The 16,832-nt window shown below is 49.5% G+C and overlaps 1 protein-coding gene across 1 annotated transcript; it reads left to right on the top strand.

Moving 5' to 3' along the window:
* The first annotated feature begins 724 nt into the window (after positions 1-724).
* mansc1 (MANSC domain containing 1) lies at positions 725-16,266 on the top strand. The gene is made up of 5 exons (XM_054739926.2): positions 725-864; positions 2,009-2,093; positions 3,658-3,952; positions 4,064-4,204; positions 15,088-16,266. The coding sequence occupies exons 3-5, from the start codon at positions 3,703-3,705 to the stop codon at positions 16,125-16,127; spliced, it is 1,431 nt and encodes a 476-aa protein (XP_054595901.2). The 5' UTR covers positions 725-864; positions 2,009-2,093; positions 3,658-3,702; the 3' UTR covers positions 16,128-16,266.
* Positions 16,267-16,832: the final 566 nt, after the last annotated feature.

The raw sequence follows: 16,832 nt of genomic DNA, 5'->3' as shown, positions 1-16,832 counted from the left end.
TGAGCCTGAGATCAGTGGACTCAGTGGTCTCCTTTAAACTCACCTGTTCAGGTTTTGGTGGGACCTTCATCTTTCCCGGGATCACGTATTACCTTTTCTTATTCATTTTTCTTCTTTTGCTTTTTTAATTTTTCCTTTTCCCCAACTTTTTTACGATTTCTTTAAAAAAACATTAGTGACACGGCTGGTGATTTTTATTTTGAGAGGCGCTGCATAAAAAACGTTTCTTCTGTAGCACTAATGGGCTTCTGTACCATCAAATGTTTGGAGGTTTTCCTGTGATTTTCTTAAATTATGAAACAGTAAATAAATCATTATTCATATTTACCTCTGAAGTGGACCCCAACAGGCTTCCGTACTCTGGAGACGCGTCTCTTTCTCTTTAAATTTATGTTTGGATCGGAGCCTCCGAGTCGTGTTCTGTTGGGTCTTTGAGCCGAAATCGGATTTCAGGATTTGTTTTGTTCGGATGTGGTTCGTGTCGTCCCTCCCCCTTCCGAATCCGGAGGACAAAGACTAAATGGGTCAGCAGCGGCACCTCCTCCTCCTCAGCATCTCCATCACCATCCTCCTCCTCCTCCAGAGGAAGAACCCAGCCGCGTCTCGGGCTCTCTAACCGCCGACATGTGTCCACTTCTCCCCGCTGGTTCCGGTTCCGTCCAGGAGAAGCTCCGGTTTATTTAAAAGAACAAGTCTGCTGGTTTTATCTGGTCTTCATCATGTCCTCCTGGGATGGGTTCGCAGGTAACTGGGACTGACCCGGTTCGGTTGAAACGGAGCTTCCAGCCCAACACCGACTCGTCTGACCGCCGGAGTGCGATGCAGGCCCGGCCCAATTAGGCGGATTCGTCGGTGATTGTTCAGGTAGAACCGGAACACAGAATGTCTCCAGTAAAACCGGTAAAGACGTGTTGAGGCAGCTGGACCGGTACCGGTGTCAGCTGAGAGGTTCTGATAAGAAGTACAATGGTTCCTGTTTGGGTTTGTTTTAATTTAAAGTTCGGAGTCCAGCTGTTCCCGCCCCTGTAGAACCCGTTAGAACCGGGTTCCTGCGTCCTCCCGCCTCTCTGGTTTCTTATTAAAATGCGTTAATACTCCAAACGCAAAAAGACGCGATTCACTTTTTAATATTAAGTATTTTTATTTCTGAATAAATTATCTGAATTTGGGGGCGGGGCCTAAGAAGGACACTGGAGCTGACCAATCAGAGCAGACTGAACGCTTCTGTCATTGGAAAACCTCCAAAAAGCAGGAAAGGAGCTACAGCGGACATGTTGGCCAGGGGCGACTCTAGCATCAGAGGTTTGGGGGCTTCAGCCCCCCCCCCCCCCCCGCCCCCCATCACATGCCTGAAGTTTGTCTCTGCAGAAAAAATCCAAACAGAACAGCCTCAGTTCTTAAAAATGGTTACCTTAACATCAAACCTGAAAGTCAGAGCGGATCCCAAAAAGCTTACCCACGTTCTACACATCTATGCCCTAAACAAATCTGACTTTTTCCTGATGCTAAACTAAAAATCCACCTCAGGTCGTCTCCAGTATTGCTCCTGTCCTCCAGAACCGTCAGCTTTTCATGTTTCCGACACTTTCGGCTGGAATTAGCTATTGAAAAACTTTGGTTGTTGTTAGTGGGCGGGGCTTTCAGCCCCATGGCCCAGGTGTTCAAAGTGGGGTTTCAAAAGCAACATGGCAGACGTCAGACTTTATCATTACTGCATAGCTGTGAAGCATTCAGGGACAGAAAATAAAGTCAGATTTCTGAGTGCCAGATAGATGATCGATGAGCATCAGTCACCCTTGAGTGCACAAGGAGGAGCTTGGCTGACAAACGGCATCAAAAACATATAAAACCTGAAAAATGAATCTGTTTTTGTGTTTCTGGTCTCTGAAGTGGAAGTTTGCTCAGAAGCAGCTTTCAGCCGATGACAGCAGCGCATTTGGGTCACGAACCAGGTGCGGTTCATTATCAGCTGTTGATAAGATCCGTTAACGGCGCCATTTCCCTGTAGGAGACGGGCCAAAGTTCTGGCGAGTGGACCGTGGACCCAAAGAGCTGCCAAGCCTCTGATGGAGTTCTGGTAACACGGCGACCCGGTGAGTTCTGGTTCTTTTTGTTCTGAGACTTTTTTCTGCTTTTACTGTTTCCACTTTAACAGAAACTCCTCGAAGTAAGTAAAGCAAAAATATTTTCTAAAAACTTTGTTTCTGCTGATGAGATGAAGCGTTCCGCCAGATCCAATCAGAACCGGCATCCTCCTGGGATCGGTTCACTTCAATCTGGTTCTCAAAACCGTTTCACTCTGAGATTAACCAGCATGGTTCTGATGGACTGGATCAGTGGTTCTGATGGACCGGATCGGTGGTTCTGATGGACCGGATCGGTGGTTCTGATGGGCCGGATCGGTGGTTCTGATGGGCCGGATCGGTGGTTCTGACAGACTGGATCTGTGGTTCTGATGGACCTGATTGGTGGTTCTGAAGGACCGGTTCGGTGGTTCTGAAGGACCGGATCGGTGGTTCTGATGGACTGGATCAGTGGTTCTGATGGACCGGATCGGTGGTTCTGATGGACCGGTTCGGTGGTTCTGAAGGACCGGATCGGTGGTTCTGATGGACTGGATCGGTGGTTCTGATGGACCGTATCGGTGGTTCTGATGGACTGGATCAGAGGTTCTGAAGGACCGGATCAGAGGTTCTGAAGGACCGGATCTGTGATTTTGATGGATCAGGTAAGAGGTTCTGATGGACTGGATCTGTGGTTCTGATGGACCGGATTAGTGGTTTTGATGGACTGGATCTGTGGTTCTGATGGACCTGATTGGTGGTTCTGATGGACTGGATCTGTGGTTCTGATGGACCTGATTGGTGGTTCTGAAGGACCGGCTCGGTGGTTCTGAAGGACCGGATCGGTGGTTCTGATGGACTGGATCGTGGTTCTGATGGACCGGATTGGTGGTTCTGATGGACCGGATCGGTGGTTCTGACAGACTGGATCTGTGGTTCTGATGGACCAGATAAGAGGTTCTGATGGACCGGATTGGTGGTTCTGAAGGACTGGTTCGGTGGTTCTGAAGGACCGGATCGGTGGTTCTGATGGACTGGATCGTGGTTCTGATGGACCGGATTGGTGGTTCTGATGGACCGGATCGGTGGTTCTGACAGACTGGATCTGTGGTTCTGATGGACAGATAAGAGGTTCTGAAGGACCGGATCGGCGGTTCTGATGGACCTGATTGGTGGTTCTGATGGACTGGATCTGTGATTCTGATGGACCGGATCTGTGATTCTGGTGGACCGGATCTGTGATTCTGGTGGACCGGATCAGAGGTTCTGATTCTGCTCCTCTCTGACCTCCTTCATGAAACCTATAAATAAACTCCTCCTCCTCCTTCTGAGGATGGGCGTTTATTTTTAACTTCCTGCCGTCCCAGCGGAGCGGGTTCTAATTTAAGTCCCTTTGTTGAGCGGGACAGATCGGGGACACGGAGACGAACGTTTGAAGAGGAAAACCATCAGAATGTTTTAAACGTGGTTCTGCGCCGCTCCTCTGGTTCAGACACTGATTTGATTGGCTAACAGCTGCTTGACTCCACCAGCTGGACGGCGGCCCTGGAGGACCGGGACTGGAGACCACTGACTACATGTCTGTCTTCTGCAGAACGTCTGAGGCCGTCTCAACACTCTGGCATTTTGGATTTGCACCATGACTTCTCACGCTGTTCGCCAGCGCTCGCGCTTCATCGGGCTTCTCGCCTCTGCCACTACACTTGTGATGATGATGTCACTTCCTACTTCAGCAGCAGAATCAGAGACGTGTTTCTCCAGGCAGCACCAGAGCGCCACCGTTAACGTCAGGGTGGCCCTGAGCCAAGCGAGGACGGCAATGAACACCCGGGTGGTCCACTCGGAGAGGGACTGTGTCCTCGCTTGCTGCTCCGAGGAGATCAGACCAGGTGAGCAGGAAGCAACAGGTGATGTTGTATCGTAGCCTTCATTGGACGGTAGTGCTCTTTGATTTCCACCTGAGAGACGCTTGCTGAATAGAGACTTTGTGTGTTTTAAAGGTCTTCGCTGCAACATGGCTGTGTTCAAGTCCGTCAGACATGCTGCTGATGAGAACTGCCTCCTCTTCCACTGTCCCACTGAGCAGGACTGTCCTCTGATGAAGGCTTCAGATGGCATCAACACGTACGACATCTACAAAGGTGACACACTTCCATGTTTCCCTCACATCTTAACACTAGCTCTTGTTTTGGTGGGTTTGAAGCTTTGAGGACTTCAGGGGGGTGTTCCACGAAGCGTATTTAGAACATGTTTGGTTCCAGAGTCCGGACGTTTAGAGACTGGACGACTTTGTTTTTGCTGAGCAGCTGTGAGTTTTAAGAACATACATTTGTGGCACGTCACCCTAAAGTTAACCATTTGTCACAAATACACATTTAGCACACATATTACACATGTTCTTTCAGTCACTACCCAAAGCTCGTGGCCGTAGGTGAGGGTGGGAATGTAGATCAACCGCGACAGACCGGTACAACGCCCGCATCACTGCAGACGCAGCACCAATCCACCTATCGATCTCACGCTCCAGTTTTCCCTCACTCGTGAACAAGACCCCGAGATACTTCAACTCCTCCACTTGGGACAGGACCTCATCCCTGACCTGCAGAAGGTGTTCTACCCTTTTTCTACTTAGTCTCTTTTCGGAGTATTTCTCTTATCCGATGGCACCATCTAGTGGCTGACAAGTATATCACACAAATAGTTTCTCTGTCTTTTTAAGATGGCGACTTCACGTTTCTTGTTTATAAATGTGCGTCTGTGGCCGACAAACAGCTAAAAAACACGTTGTTTTTACAAGTTTTATTCTCATGTTGTGTTCTGATATATTTATATTTTAAACACTTATCCATGAAAAGTTCATCAACTCTGCATCAGCTGAGGTATTCCTTAAATTTGAAGCATGTAAACGGTAGTCTAACCCCAAAATTCCACTACCTCCGCTCCGCCCCCGCCCTCCGCTGCCGCTCGCTTCTGAACTCAAATCATTCTGGTACCCGCTCTACAACGGCTCCGCTCCGGTGCGGAGACCTGAGGTGGGCAAACAGGCATGCGCGGGATTTTCGAGATCTTGTGATACAGTCCGAGCAATAAACGCGGAAGTTAGATCCAAACACCCGTTGTGTGGGAGAAGCATCGACATCAACTGTTTAATCTGCCCATCATTTGTGTTGAGAGATCAGCAGTGCTTGGATCAACAAAGTGTGACTACTTTGATAGTGGAAACTGTATTTATGGCTTATTTTTGTGCATTTAAAGTTCAGCCGCCATTGATAGTTGTTAAAAGTTGTTAAACCTGTGCATATGAAACAAAAAACGCCTTTTGTTTATCGATTTATTGTGAAATAATGAAAGCTGTGCGTGCTCCCTTTCCTGTTGGGCGGTTGTGATTTCTGTCCATTGACTGCGGAGGTGCTCCGGCGTCCGGCAAAAATAGGATCGATTCTATTTTTGCCGGATGGTGGAACGGCGTGCCGCACTGCGCCGCACAGCCGCAGTAGTTGAACAGCTCTGATTGACTACAATGGGACCGTTTTTGCCGCGGAGTTCGTGCCGGAGCGGAGCGCAGCGGAGCAGAGATAGTGGAATTTTGGGGTAACGCTACTGGTTAGTTCTGGTCAGTGCTCAGTTTCCTATTGCACAGAGCTCTGTGGGGTAGGGGGTGTGCTAAGCAAAAAAATATAAAAATAAAGACGTATTGCTTAAATTATATCACAGTAGATAATAAGACAATCACTTTTACGGATTTCTTAAAAATCATGAGAAAACTCCGGAACGATCCGGGAAATTAGAGGAGCTGATTCTCTTCCCAGCAGGCTTCACACTCGGCTGCAAACCGCTCCAGTGAGAGCCAGAGATCACGTTTTGATGAAGCCAACAGGACCACACCATCTGCAAAAAGCAGAGATCCAATCCTCAGGCCACCAAAATGCAACACATTGGCCGCACCTATCGTGTCCAAAAAATAATGAACGGAATCGGTGACAAAGGGCAGCCTTGGCGGACTCCAACTCTCACTGGGAATGAGCCCGACTTACTGCCAGCAATGAGAACCAAGCTCTGACACCGGTCATACTCAACAGAGGGTGTGGTACCCCATACACCCAAAGTACCCCCACCACCACCAGAGAGCCCCTGAGGGACTCGGTTGAACGCCGTCTCCAAATCCACAAAACACATGTAGATGGGTTGGACAAACTCCCACGCACCCTCCAGGATCTCCCTTAGGGTATAGAGCTGGTCCAGTGTTCCACGCCCAGGACAAAAACCACACTGCTACTCCTAAAACCGATGTTCGACAGTCCGACAGACCCTCCTCTCCAGAACCCTGAATAGACCTTACCAGGGAGGCTCAGGAGTGTGATCCTCCTGTAGTAAGAACACACCCTTCGGCCCCTCTTTTTAAATAGGAGGCCACTACCCCGATCTGCCAGTCCAGTGGAACCGCCCCTAATGTCCACGCGATATTGCAAAGCCACGTCAACCAACACTGACATCCAGAGCCTTAAGGAACTCCGGGCGGATCTCATCCACCCCGGAGCCTTGCTACAGAGGAGCTTTTTAACCACCTCAGTGACCTCAGCCCCAGAGATTGGAGAGTCCAACCCAAAGTCCCTAGGCTTTACTTCCTCACTGGAAGATGAGCTCCTGGGATTACAGAGGTCTTCAAAGTATTCCGCTCACCGATCCACACCGTCCCCACTATAAACAGTGTTGGTAGTGCGCTGCTTTCCCCTACTGAGGTGCCAGATGATGGACCAGAATCTTCCCAAAGCCATGCGGAAGTCTTGCTCCATGGTCTCACCGAACTCCTCCCATGCCCGTGTTTTTGTCTCCGTGACCATCTGAGCTACATTCGGCTTGGACTGCCGGTACCTATCAGCTGCCTCTGGAGTCCCACAGGCCAAAAAGACCTGATAGAACTTTTCTTCAGCTTGACAGCATCCCTAACCGCCGGTTTCCACAAGTGGGTTCCGGGGGTTGCCGACGCAAGAGGCACGAACGACCCTATGGCCATAGCTCTGGTCGGCCGCCGTAAGGCCCCGTAACAATGGAGGCACCCTGACGAAGGCTACATTGCCGAAACGCATTGGAGGTTAAAAAGGCCAAATGTGACCAAGCTACTTTTGCTTTTCGGCTTTTCCCTTCGGGCATCAACAAAGCAAATCACCGGTCTCCATTAATCCCCAGTTTACCTCTAACAGTCACAGTTCACAGTGAAGTTGGACAAAAACGCAAAGCCAGCCAACAGAGAAAGATACGCTAATAAACAAAGAGAAATTGCTAACATACTGCAAAACATCGAGGTTTCTAGTTCTCCTGCAGCACCGCCCTGCAGCTAGCTGGACCCTGACCCCTGTGCTACGCGCTGGAGATACTGGTGTTATGCAAAGAAGTTATCCTGCCTGCCGAAGGCTCCGCCACCCTGCTCCTTCACGTGAACATGGTTCACAGCTGCATATGGAGGGAGTAAACAACTTAAAAGCTTCCCACAGTGCTGCTCCCCCTCACAATATCCAACAGCCCAGTGTCAATGCTGGACTCATTCAAGTTCTTGGGAACTATCATTTCCAGGGATCTGAAGTGGGAAACAAACATCAACTCCATGGTCAAAAAGGCTCAGCAGAGGATGTATTTCTTACGGCAACTAAGGAAGTACGGCCTACCACAAGAGCTGCTGATCATCTTCTACACTGCTGCAGTCGAATCCATACTTTGCTCATCCATCACTGTCTGGTTTGGGTCAGCCACAAAAATGGACAAATGCAGACTACAGCGTGTTATTAAAACAGCAGGAAAAATCATTGGTGCCCAACTGCCGTCTGTCCAGGAACTGTACATCAGCAGGATCAGGAAAAAGGCAGTGAATATTGTCCAAGATGCCACACATCCTGCATCTACTCTCTTCCATCTCCTCCCATCTGGCAGACGCGATAGATCGCTGTACACAAAAACCACCAGACACAAGAACAGTTTCTTTCCTTCAGCCATTTCTCTCCTGAATCTGTCGATTCTTTTACCTTCCTTTTACTATAGTTTTTAATACTTAATCAGTATGCTTATGGATGTGTGTGTGTGTGCGTGAGTGTGTGTTTGTGCGTGCGTGTGTGTGTGTATGTATATATGTGTGTGTGTAAATGAACATGTGTGTGGGTATACATGTTCTTATGTGTTTTTAGGTATTTTTATTCTTCATTTATTATGGTTGTTGTATGTTTTAGAGAGTGAACATCTACCGAAGACAAATTCCTTGTAAATGTAATTTTACTTGGCCAATAAATCTGAAATCTGAATCTGAAAAAAAAATCTAAAATAAGAGCAACACTGCAACTTTTAAGTATATTCACAATGAAAACAAGTTTTAGTCGGCGTTCTTCCTAAATAAATGAAAGTGAAACTTAAAGGACAATTTGGATGTTTTCTTCTTATTTTAATTCTTTCTTGACCCCCCCCTTTTTTTTTTTTTTTGCTCTTATTTTAATGCTTTGCTAAAAAAATGTCTTTTTGAATTCATATTTTAAAGCTTTTCTGAAAGTATTGCATCGGGACTCGACATCGGCAGACACTCAAAATCAAATGACTCAGAATTGGATCGGGAGCAAAACAATGTGATGGGAACATCCCTACAGTTAGTCATAACCCATCCAACACCAGTGTGCAGAACCTACTGTACCAATGGGGAGAGTTCCTGGGAGATCCAGCTGGTCGGTCTCAACAAGGCTGAGGAGTGGTTGGGGCCCCCAGTCTTGAATGTTGGTCTTCTGGGGTATTCAGAGGTCAAATGGTAAATGGCCTGTATTTGATATAGCGCCTTCTAGAGTTCTGAAACCCCCCAAGGAGCTTTACAACACAATCAGTCATTCACATCTATGTGTGAATGCTACATTGTAGCCACAGCTCTGACAGAGGCGCCACGAGTCCGTCCAAACACCACCAGCAGGCAAGGTGGGTTAAGTGCCTTGCCCAAGGGCTCAAAAGCAAAAAACTGAGTGTGGCTCGAACCTGCAACCATCCAATTATGGGGCTCGCACTCCTCCTGTGCCATTGTCATCCCTTGATTACAGCTCGACTAGTCTGAGGTTACTCTATTGTATAGAAGTTTGCTTCTGCTGGAGGCTGACAGGTTGGTTAGCATCTGATGAAGTTGTCGTCGTCGTCGTCTTCCTCCGCTTATCCGGGTCCGGGTCGTGGGGGCACCATCCCAACTAGGGAGCTCCAGACTGTCCTCTCCCCGGCCACCTCCACCAGCTCCTCCAGCAGGACCCCAAGGCGTTCCCGGACCAGATTGGAGATGTAACCTCTCCAACGTGTCCTGGGTCGACCCGGGGGCCTCCTGCCAGCAGGACATGCCCGAAACACCTCCCCAGGGAGGCGTCCTGACCAGATGCCCAAACCACCTCAACTGGCTCCTTTCGATCCGGAGGAGCAGCGGTTCTACTCTGAGTCCCTCCCGAATGTCCGAGCTCCTCACCATATCTCTAAGGCTGAGCCCGGCCACCCTACGGAGGAAACTCATTTCAGCCGCTTGTATCCGCGATCTCGTTCTTTCGGTCATTACCCAAAGCTCATGACCATAGGTGAGGATTGGGACGTAGATCGACCGGTAAATCGAGAGCCTGGCTTTCTGGCTCAGCTCCCTCTTCCCCACGACAGATCGGCTCAGCGTCCGCATCACTGCAGACGCCGAACCAATCCGCCTGTCGATCTCCCGATCCCTCCTACCCTCACTTCCAGCTTCACTGGCTGCCAGTCAACTTCAGGGTTCATTTCAAGATCCTGGTTCTGGTCTATAGGGCCTTACATGGACAAGCACCATCTTACATTGGTGATCTTCTTAGTCCCTACACCCCCAGCAGGTCCCTGAGATCCAGTGATCAAAGCCTACTGGTTGTGCAGCACCAGGCTAAAGGTCAAAGGTGACAGATCATCTGCTGCTGTGGCCCCCAGACTCTGGACCTCTCTCCCCCTGAGCCTGAGATCAGTGGACTCAGTGGTCTCCTTTAAAAAGCAGCTGAAGACTCACTTGTTCAAGCTGGCTTTTGTATGACCTTCTTCACCTCTCTCTCTTTATTCTGCTCTCCCCACCTATTCCACCTTCCTCAGGATCCACTGATTTCCCTCTTTCCTGTTCACTCTCTCTCTTTCTTAACATTTTTTCTTTTAAATCCCAATTGCCTATTTTTGCTCATTTTAAATATATTTTTAAACATTTTCTAAATGCTTTTTAATATTTTAACTTTTTTTTTGTTTTTGTGAAGTGCCTCGTGATTTTTTTCTTGAGAGGCGCTGTAGAAATGATATTTTCTTCTTTTTCTTCTTCTTCTACTCGTGAACAAGACCCCGAGATACTTAAACTCCTCCACTTGAGATAGGACCTCTCTCCCGACCCGGAGTTGGCAAGCCACCCTTTTCCGGTCGAGAACCATGGTCTCAGATTTGGAGGTGCTGATCTTCATCCCAGCCGCTTCACACTCGGCCGCGAACCTACCCAGCAAGAGCTGAAGGTCAGAGCTGGACGAAGCTAGGAGGACCACATCATCCGCAAAAAGCAGAGACGAGATTCTCCTGCCACCAAACTCGACACACTCTACACCACGGCTGCGCCTAGAAATTCTGTCCATAAAGGTAATGAACAGAACCGATGACAAAGGGCAGCCCTGGCGGAGTCCAACCCTCACTGGGAACAGGTCCGACTTACTACCGGCTATGCGGACCAAACTCACGCTCCTCTGGTAAAGGGACTGAATGGCCCTTAACAGAAAGCCACCCACCCCATACTCCTGGAGCGTCCCCCACAGGGTGCCCCTGGGGACACGGTCATAAGCCTTCTCCAAATCCACAAAACACATGTGGATTGGTTGGGCAAACTCCCATGCCCCCTCCATCACCCTTGCAAGGGTATACAGTTGGTCCACAGATCCACGGCCAGGACGAAAACCACATTGCTCCTCCTCTATCTGAGATTCAACTATCGATCGGACCCTCCTCTCCAGTACCTTGGAGTAGACCTTTCCAGGGAGGCTGAGGAGTGTGATCCCCCTATAGTTGGAACACACCCTCAGGTCACCCTTCTTAAAGATGGGAACCACCACCCCGGTCTGCCACTCCACAGGAACTGCCCCCGATGACCACGCAATGTTGCAGAGACGTGTCAACCACGACAGCCCTACATAATCCATAGCCTTGAGATACCCAGGACGAACCTCATCCGCCCCCGGGGCTCCACCGCTGTGTAGTTGTTTGACTACCTCAGCAACTTCTGCCCCGGAGACTGGACAGTCCATCCCCAGGTCTCCCGGCTCTAGTTCCTCCTCGGAATGCGCATAGGTGGGATTGAGGAGCTCCTTAAAGTATTCCTTCCACCGTCCGACTATAGCCCCAGTTGACGTCAGCAGCTCCTCATCCCCACTGTAAACAGTGTGAGCGAGTTGCTGCCTTCCTCTCCTGAGGCGCCGGACAGTTTGCCAGAACCTCTTTGGAGATGATCGATAGTCTTTCTCCATGGCCTCCCAAAACTCCTCCCACGCCCGAGATTTTGCCTCTGAAAATGCCACTGCTGCACCCCGCTTGGCTACCCGGTACCTGTCTGCTGCCCCTGGAGACCCACAGACCAGCCACGCCCTGTAGGCCTCCTTCTTCAGCCTGACGGCTCCCCGAACCTCTGGTGTCCACCAGCGGGTACGGGGGTTGCCACCACGACTGGCACCGGCCACCTTGTGACCACAGCTAGCAACAGCTGCCTCAACAATCGCAGAGTGGAACAAGGCCCACTCGGAGTTAATGTCCCCCACTGCTATCGGGACACGGTCAAAGCTCTGCCGGAGGCAGGAGTTGAAGACCGTCTTGACAGGTTCTTCTGCTAGGCGTTCCCAGAGACCCTTCCCATGTGTTTGGGTCTGCCAGGTCTACACGGTAACTTCCCCTGCCATCTGATCCAACTCCCCAACAGCTGGTGATCAGTTTACCGCTCCGCTCCTCTCTTCACTTGGTTGTCCAAAACATACGGCCGCAGGTCAGATGATACGACTACGAAGTCTATCATCGGCCTGCGACCTAGGCTGCCCTGGTACCAAGTGTACCGGTGGGCATCCTTATGTTCGAACATGGTGTTCGTTATGGCCAAACTGCAGCTTGCACAGAAGTCCAATAACGAAACACCGCTCGAGTTCAGATCAGGCGGGCCGTTCCTCCCAATCACACCCCTCCAGGTCATGCTGTCATTGCCCACGTGAGCACTGAAGTCCCCCAGCAGGACAATGGAGTCCCCTGGTGGAGGACTATCTAGCACTCGTCCCAGGGACTCCAAAATGGGTGGGTACTCTGAACTGATATTTGGCCCATAAGCACAAATAACTGTCAGGACCCGTTCCCCGACCCGAAGGCGCAGGGAAGCTACCCTCTTGTCCCCCGGGGTAAACCCCATCACACAGGCAGAGAGACTTGGGGCTAACAAAAAGCCAACCCCACCCCTCCGCCTCTCACCCGGAGCAACTCCAGCAAAGGAGAGTGTCCAACCCCTCTCAAGGACTTGGGTTCCAGAGCCAATGCAATGTGTCGAGGTGAGTCCGACTATATCTAGCAGGTACCGCTCAACCTCTGCCACAAGCTCCTGCTCCTTCCTCGCCAGCGAGGTGACGTTCCATGTCCCAATAACCAGTTTCCTTGTTCGGGGATCGGACCGCCAAGGCTCCCGCCTCGGTCTGCCACCCGATCCACATTGCACCGGACCCTTCATGTTCCTCCTGCGGGTGGTGGGTCCACAGTTGGATGAGCCCATGTATCCGGTTCGGGCTGGGTCTGGCCGGCTCCCATGGGCGATAGCCCGGCCACCAGGCACTCGCTCACGAGCCCCAACCCCAGGCCTGGCTCCAGGGTGGGACCCCGGTAACCCTCCGGGCCGAGTACTCAGACTCTTTGATTTTATGTCCATAAAAGATCTTCGGAACCGTTCTTTGCCTCACCCTTCACCTAAGACCCATTTGTCATGGGAGACCCTACTGATGAAGTTGTACCTGGTTAAAACAAATAATAGTGGTTTGGTTCTGGAAAAGGTGGTTCAATGCCGATAAAAGTGTTCTGCTGTAAGATCTGGCATGATCAAAAGCTGTTCAGTTAGCATTTTGGCTGGAATTCACCAGTAGAGAGTCTCTAACTTTTAAGATCTGCGTTGGACCAATCAGAGACCAGGAAAAATTTAGGAGGCGTAACCAACTTCCTCTGCACCACATCTTTCCTTAATAGACTTATAAGGAACTTTTCCACTTACTATCATGATCTAAGTAAGCTATAACTGTCATTGTTAATATACTGATAATAATATGTGACATGACTGATAATAAATAATTATTAACTCATCAACTAGATGTGTTTGGTGTGTTTAAGATCGGAAATTATGCATTTCAACAGTAATGGGCTCGACACACGGGAGGCAACATCGCCTCTCCTCCATTCATTTTCAATGAGACATGCGTGACAAAGCGATAATCGCGGGTCTCCCTCCTACTAAGCGAAACGCGAAAAACATGCGTGTGAAATTTAGCGCTCGTGCACGTGTCGTGCACAGACGACCCAGCGACGCGATCCCAGAAAGTTGAAATATTTTCAACTTTTCATCGCTGTCGCTCGGACGAGGACCAATCAACGCAGGTTTCATTCACTGACCAATGAGCGGACAGGATGCTCCTCCGAGCAAACATGGAGAAGTTGATTATTATGTTTTATAGTAAAATCAGAAGTAAGATTTCACATAACTCTAGCAGCACCTTGTGAAACATCATATCTACCGCTTTATTAACTCTGAACCGCTTAAATAACCTTAACTCCCTCCAACCTGACACAGCCAATCAAAACAACGGAAGTTTAGATTTCACCATGGAACAGAACGCGTAGACGGCTTTGCCGCTGGCCGCCTCCCGTGTGTCGAGCCCATTAAGTTATTTTGATTCAATCATTACTTTGAAGCAATCAAGTCTTATTAAATTCACTTTAGACCAAACATTAATTCTTCTATGATTGTAATTAACCTGTAAAGGAAGAAAATAATTGTATAGAATATACTTTTATACACTTAAGAGTCCTTTCTTCTCCAGGAGACGTCTTGTGATTCGCAGCAGAGATGACGAAGCTTTGTTAGGGTGATTTCCCCCGGTGGTGACGCTGGCTTATGGAGAGGTGGTTATGAACAGAGCATTTGTTTTGCTTTGGAGACCACACAGACTAAAGCTGATGTATAATTATACTTATTAATAATGCTGACATCAGGAGCAACATCAGTGGAATGAAATGCTCCTGGCTGCAAATGAAGATTAAACACAACAGGTGTTGGGACGCAAATTCAATTAGAACTCATGATTAAAAGTTTAAACTCCACATTTATTAATGATTCAGTCATCAAGAACAAAGCTGCAGCTGCTGCTGCCGTTGTGGGCCAGCGGTGTCGCTAATGAATGGAGGAGAGGCGATGTCGCCTCCCGTGTGTCGAGCCCCTAAAACAGTCTTTAATACTCAGAAGCAGGAACACTGATCAGAAACTATTGATCACCATGAGTTATTGAAGGTATGTGATGGGATGTAGGTAGTGAGCTTCAGTGGTTTCTGCAGCTCATTCCGGTCGTTGGAAGCAGCAAACTGGAATGAGGAGCGGCCAAAGGAGGTGCGAGCTTTGGGAATAACCAGAGATGAAGTTACTGGAACGTGAATGGTGCTGGTTGTTGGAAGTAATGAGTGAAGATATGACGGTTCTACCGATGATTGTTGTGTGTGTGTGTGTGTGTGTGTGTGTGTGTGTGTGTGTGTGTGTGTGTGTGTGTGTGTGTGTATGTGTGTGTGTGTGTGTGTCTGTGTATGTGTGTGTGTGTGTGTGTGTGTGTGTGTGTGTGTGTGTGTGTGTGTATGTATGTGTGTGTGTATGTATGTGTGTGTGTGTGTGTGTGTGTGTGTGTGTGTGTGTGTGTGTGTGTGTGTGTGTTTTGCTGCCCTCAGGTTTCCAAACTGTAACATAAAACTCAATGTTTTATTTTCTTTACAGGTTTAAGTCATCCACCTACACTGAGACCCGTCACCATGACAACAGCTGTCCAAACCACCAGCAGCACTGCACCAACAACCAAGCTTCAAACCACCACAACGACCACAGCTTCAGCACCAACCACAAGCAGTCAGGCCCCGCCCACTACAACAAGGGTAACACCCACCACCTCACAGGCCCCGCCCACTACAACAAGGGTAACACCCACCACCTCACAGGCCCCACCCACTACAGCATGGGTAACACCCACCACCTCACAGGCCCCACCCACTACAACATGGGTAACACCCACCACCTCACAGGCCCCACCCACTACAGCAAGGGTAACACCCACCACCTCACAGGCCCCGCCCAAAATCAAATCTCCCTCGCCCATTATCCTCATCATGCCGATGCCCACGACAACTTCACAACCAGCTACAATGGTGATGACGCCTGGCCCTCCGCCAACCCCCACCTCAAGAAAACTAAGCAAAAACAACAAAAAGCAAAATAAAGCCTCAAAGAAAGGCAAACTCCATCCTTTCAGCACCACAACCTCTCAGCCATCTATCAGCTCTACGTCACTTCCTGCCACAACTAAAGAGGTGGAGGCGGAGCATAGAACTTCTGACCCCTTAGAGAAACCCACAGAGAGTACAACTCCACCCACCACTACTGTTCTAACTACTACCGCCACAGTTCCCACCACAACTACCGCTGCTGCTCCTCCTCCCGCTAACACATACACAACTACAACACGTTCCACCGCTGCCACCACCACCACTGAGTCCTCCACCACTACAGCTCCTCCAACAAGCCTGATCATTGTACCCAAAGACATCCTCCAATCAGAGCACACCCTACAGAACTCCAGCTCCAATAGAGACAAGACATTTGCTGCTCACAGAGCCCTGAATAGTGGTGTGGTAGCTGTTATGGTCGTGGGACTGGCCATGCTCACACTGGCCCTTACACTCGGCGGGCGGAAGGCGATGGAGTCTTTTGATAGACGACATTATACGAGACTGGAGCTGAATGATCTGCACTACGAGATTTAAAAGGGAGAATGTCTCGAGGTTTTTTAACTTTAAATACTTAATTGAATAAGAGTGGGGCGTGTCCCACACGCAGCTACCGACCCTTTGTACCTGCGTCACTAGATCACGTGGGTCCACCATATCAGAGGGCAAAAGAATGGCAAACAGTGAGCGAAACGAGTGTCGAACAAGGGGAAGTAGTGGCCGAGACCATGTTTTTGTTATCGTTTTTTGCAATGTTTACCATGACTTCATCTAGTTCAAGTCCATTTCCATGATTGGAAGAAGTAGAGCAGTTAGGTGGGGCAGCAATGAATTACGGGGGGGTATGATGCAAATGATGCAGGTCAACGGGGCTAAAAACGCAGTTTTCTAATCCGCTTTGCCTCACGCCCTCAGAGTAAGGACTCCAAAGCGCTTTACACTACAGAGTATCATTCATCCATTCACATACTCATTCACACACTGGTGGTGATGAGCTACGATGTAGCTACAGCTGCCCTGGGGCGAGCTGACAGGGGCAAGGCTGCCGAGCACAGGCGCCACCGGTCCCTCCGACCACCACCAGCAGGCAAGGTGGGTTAAGTGTCTTGCCCAAGGACACAACAGCAGAATTCTCTGTCCGGAGCCGGGATCAAACCTGCAACCTTCCGATTACTGGACAACCCGCTCTACCTGTTGAGCTACTGCTGATGGGGGTTTCGACCACGCCAGTCACGTACTTTG

This window comes from Nothobranchius furzeri, chromosome 1 (genome assembly GCF_043380555.1).
Source record: "Nothobranchius furzeri strain GRZ-AD chromosome 1, NfurGRZ-RIMD1, whole genome shotgun sequence".
Lineage (NCBI taxonomy): Eukaryota > Metazoa > Chordata > Actinopteri > Cyprinodontiformes > Nothobranchiidae > Nothobranchius > Nothobranchius furzeri.
Note: the sequence above shows the minus strand (reverse complement) of the source record. Positions and strands in the feature narration are given on the sequence as shown.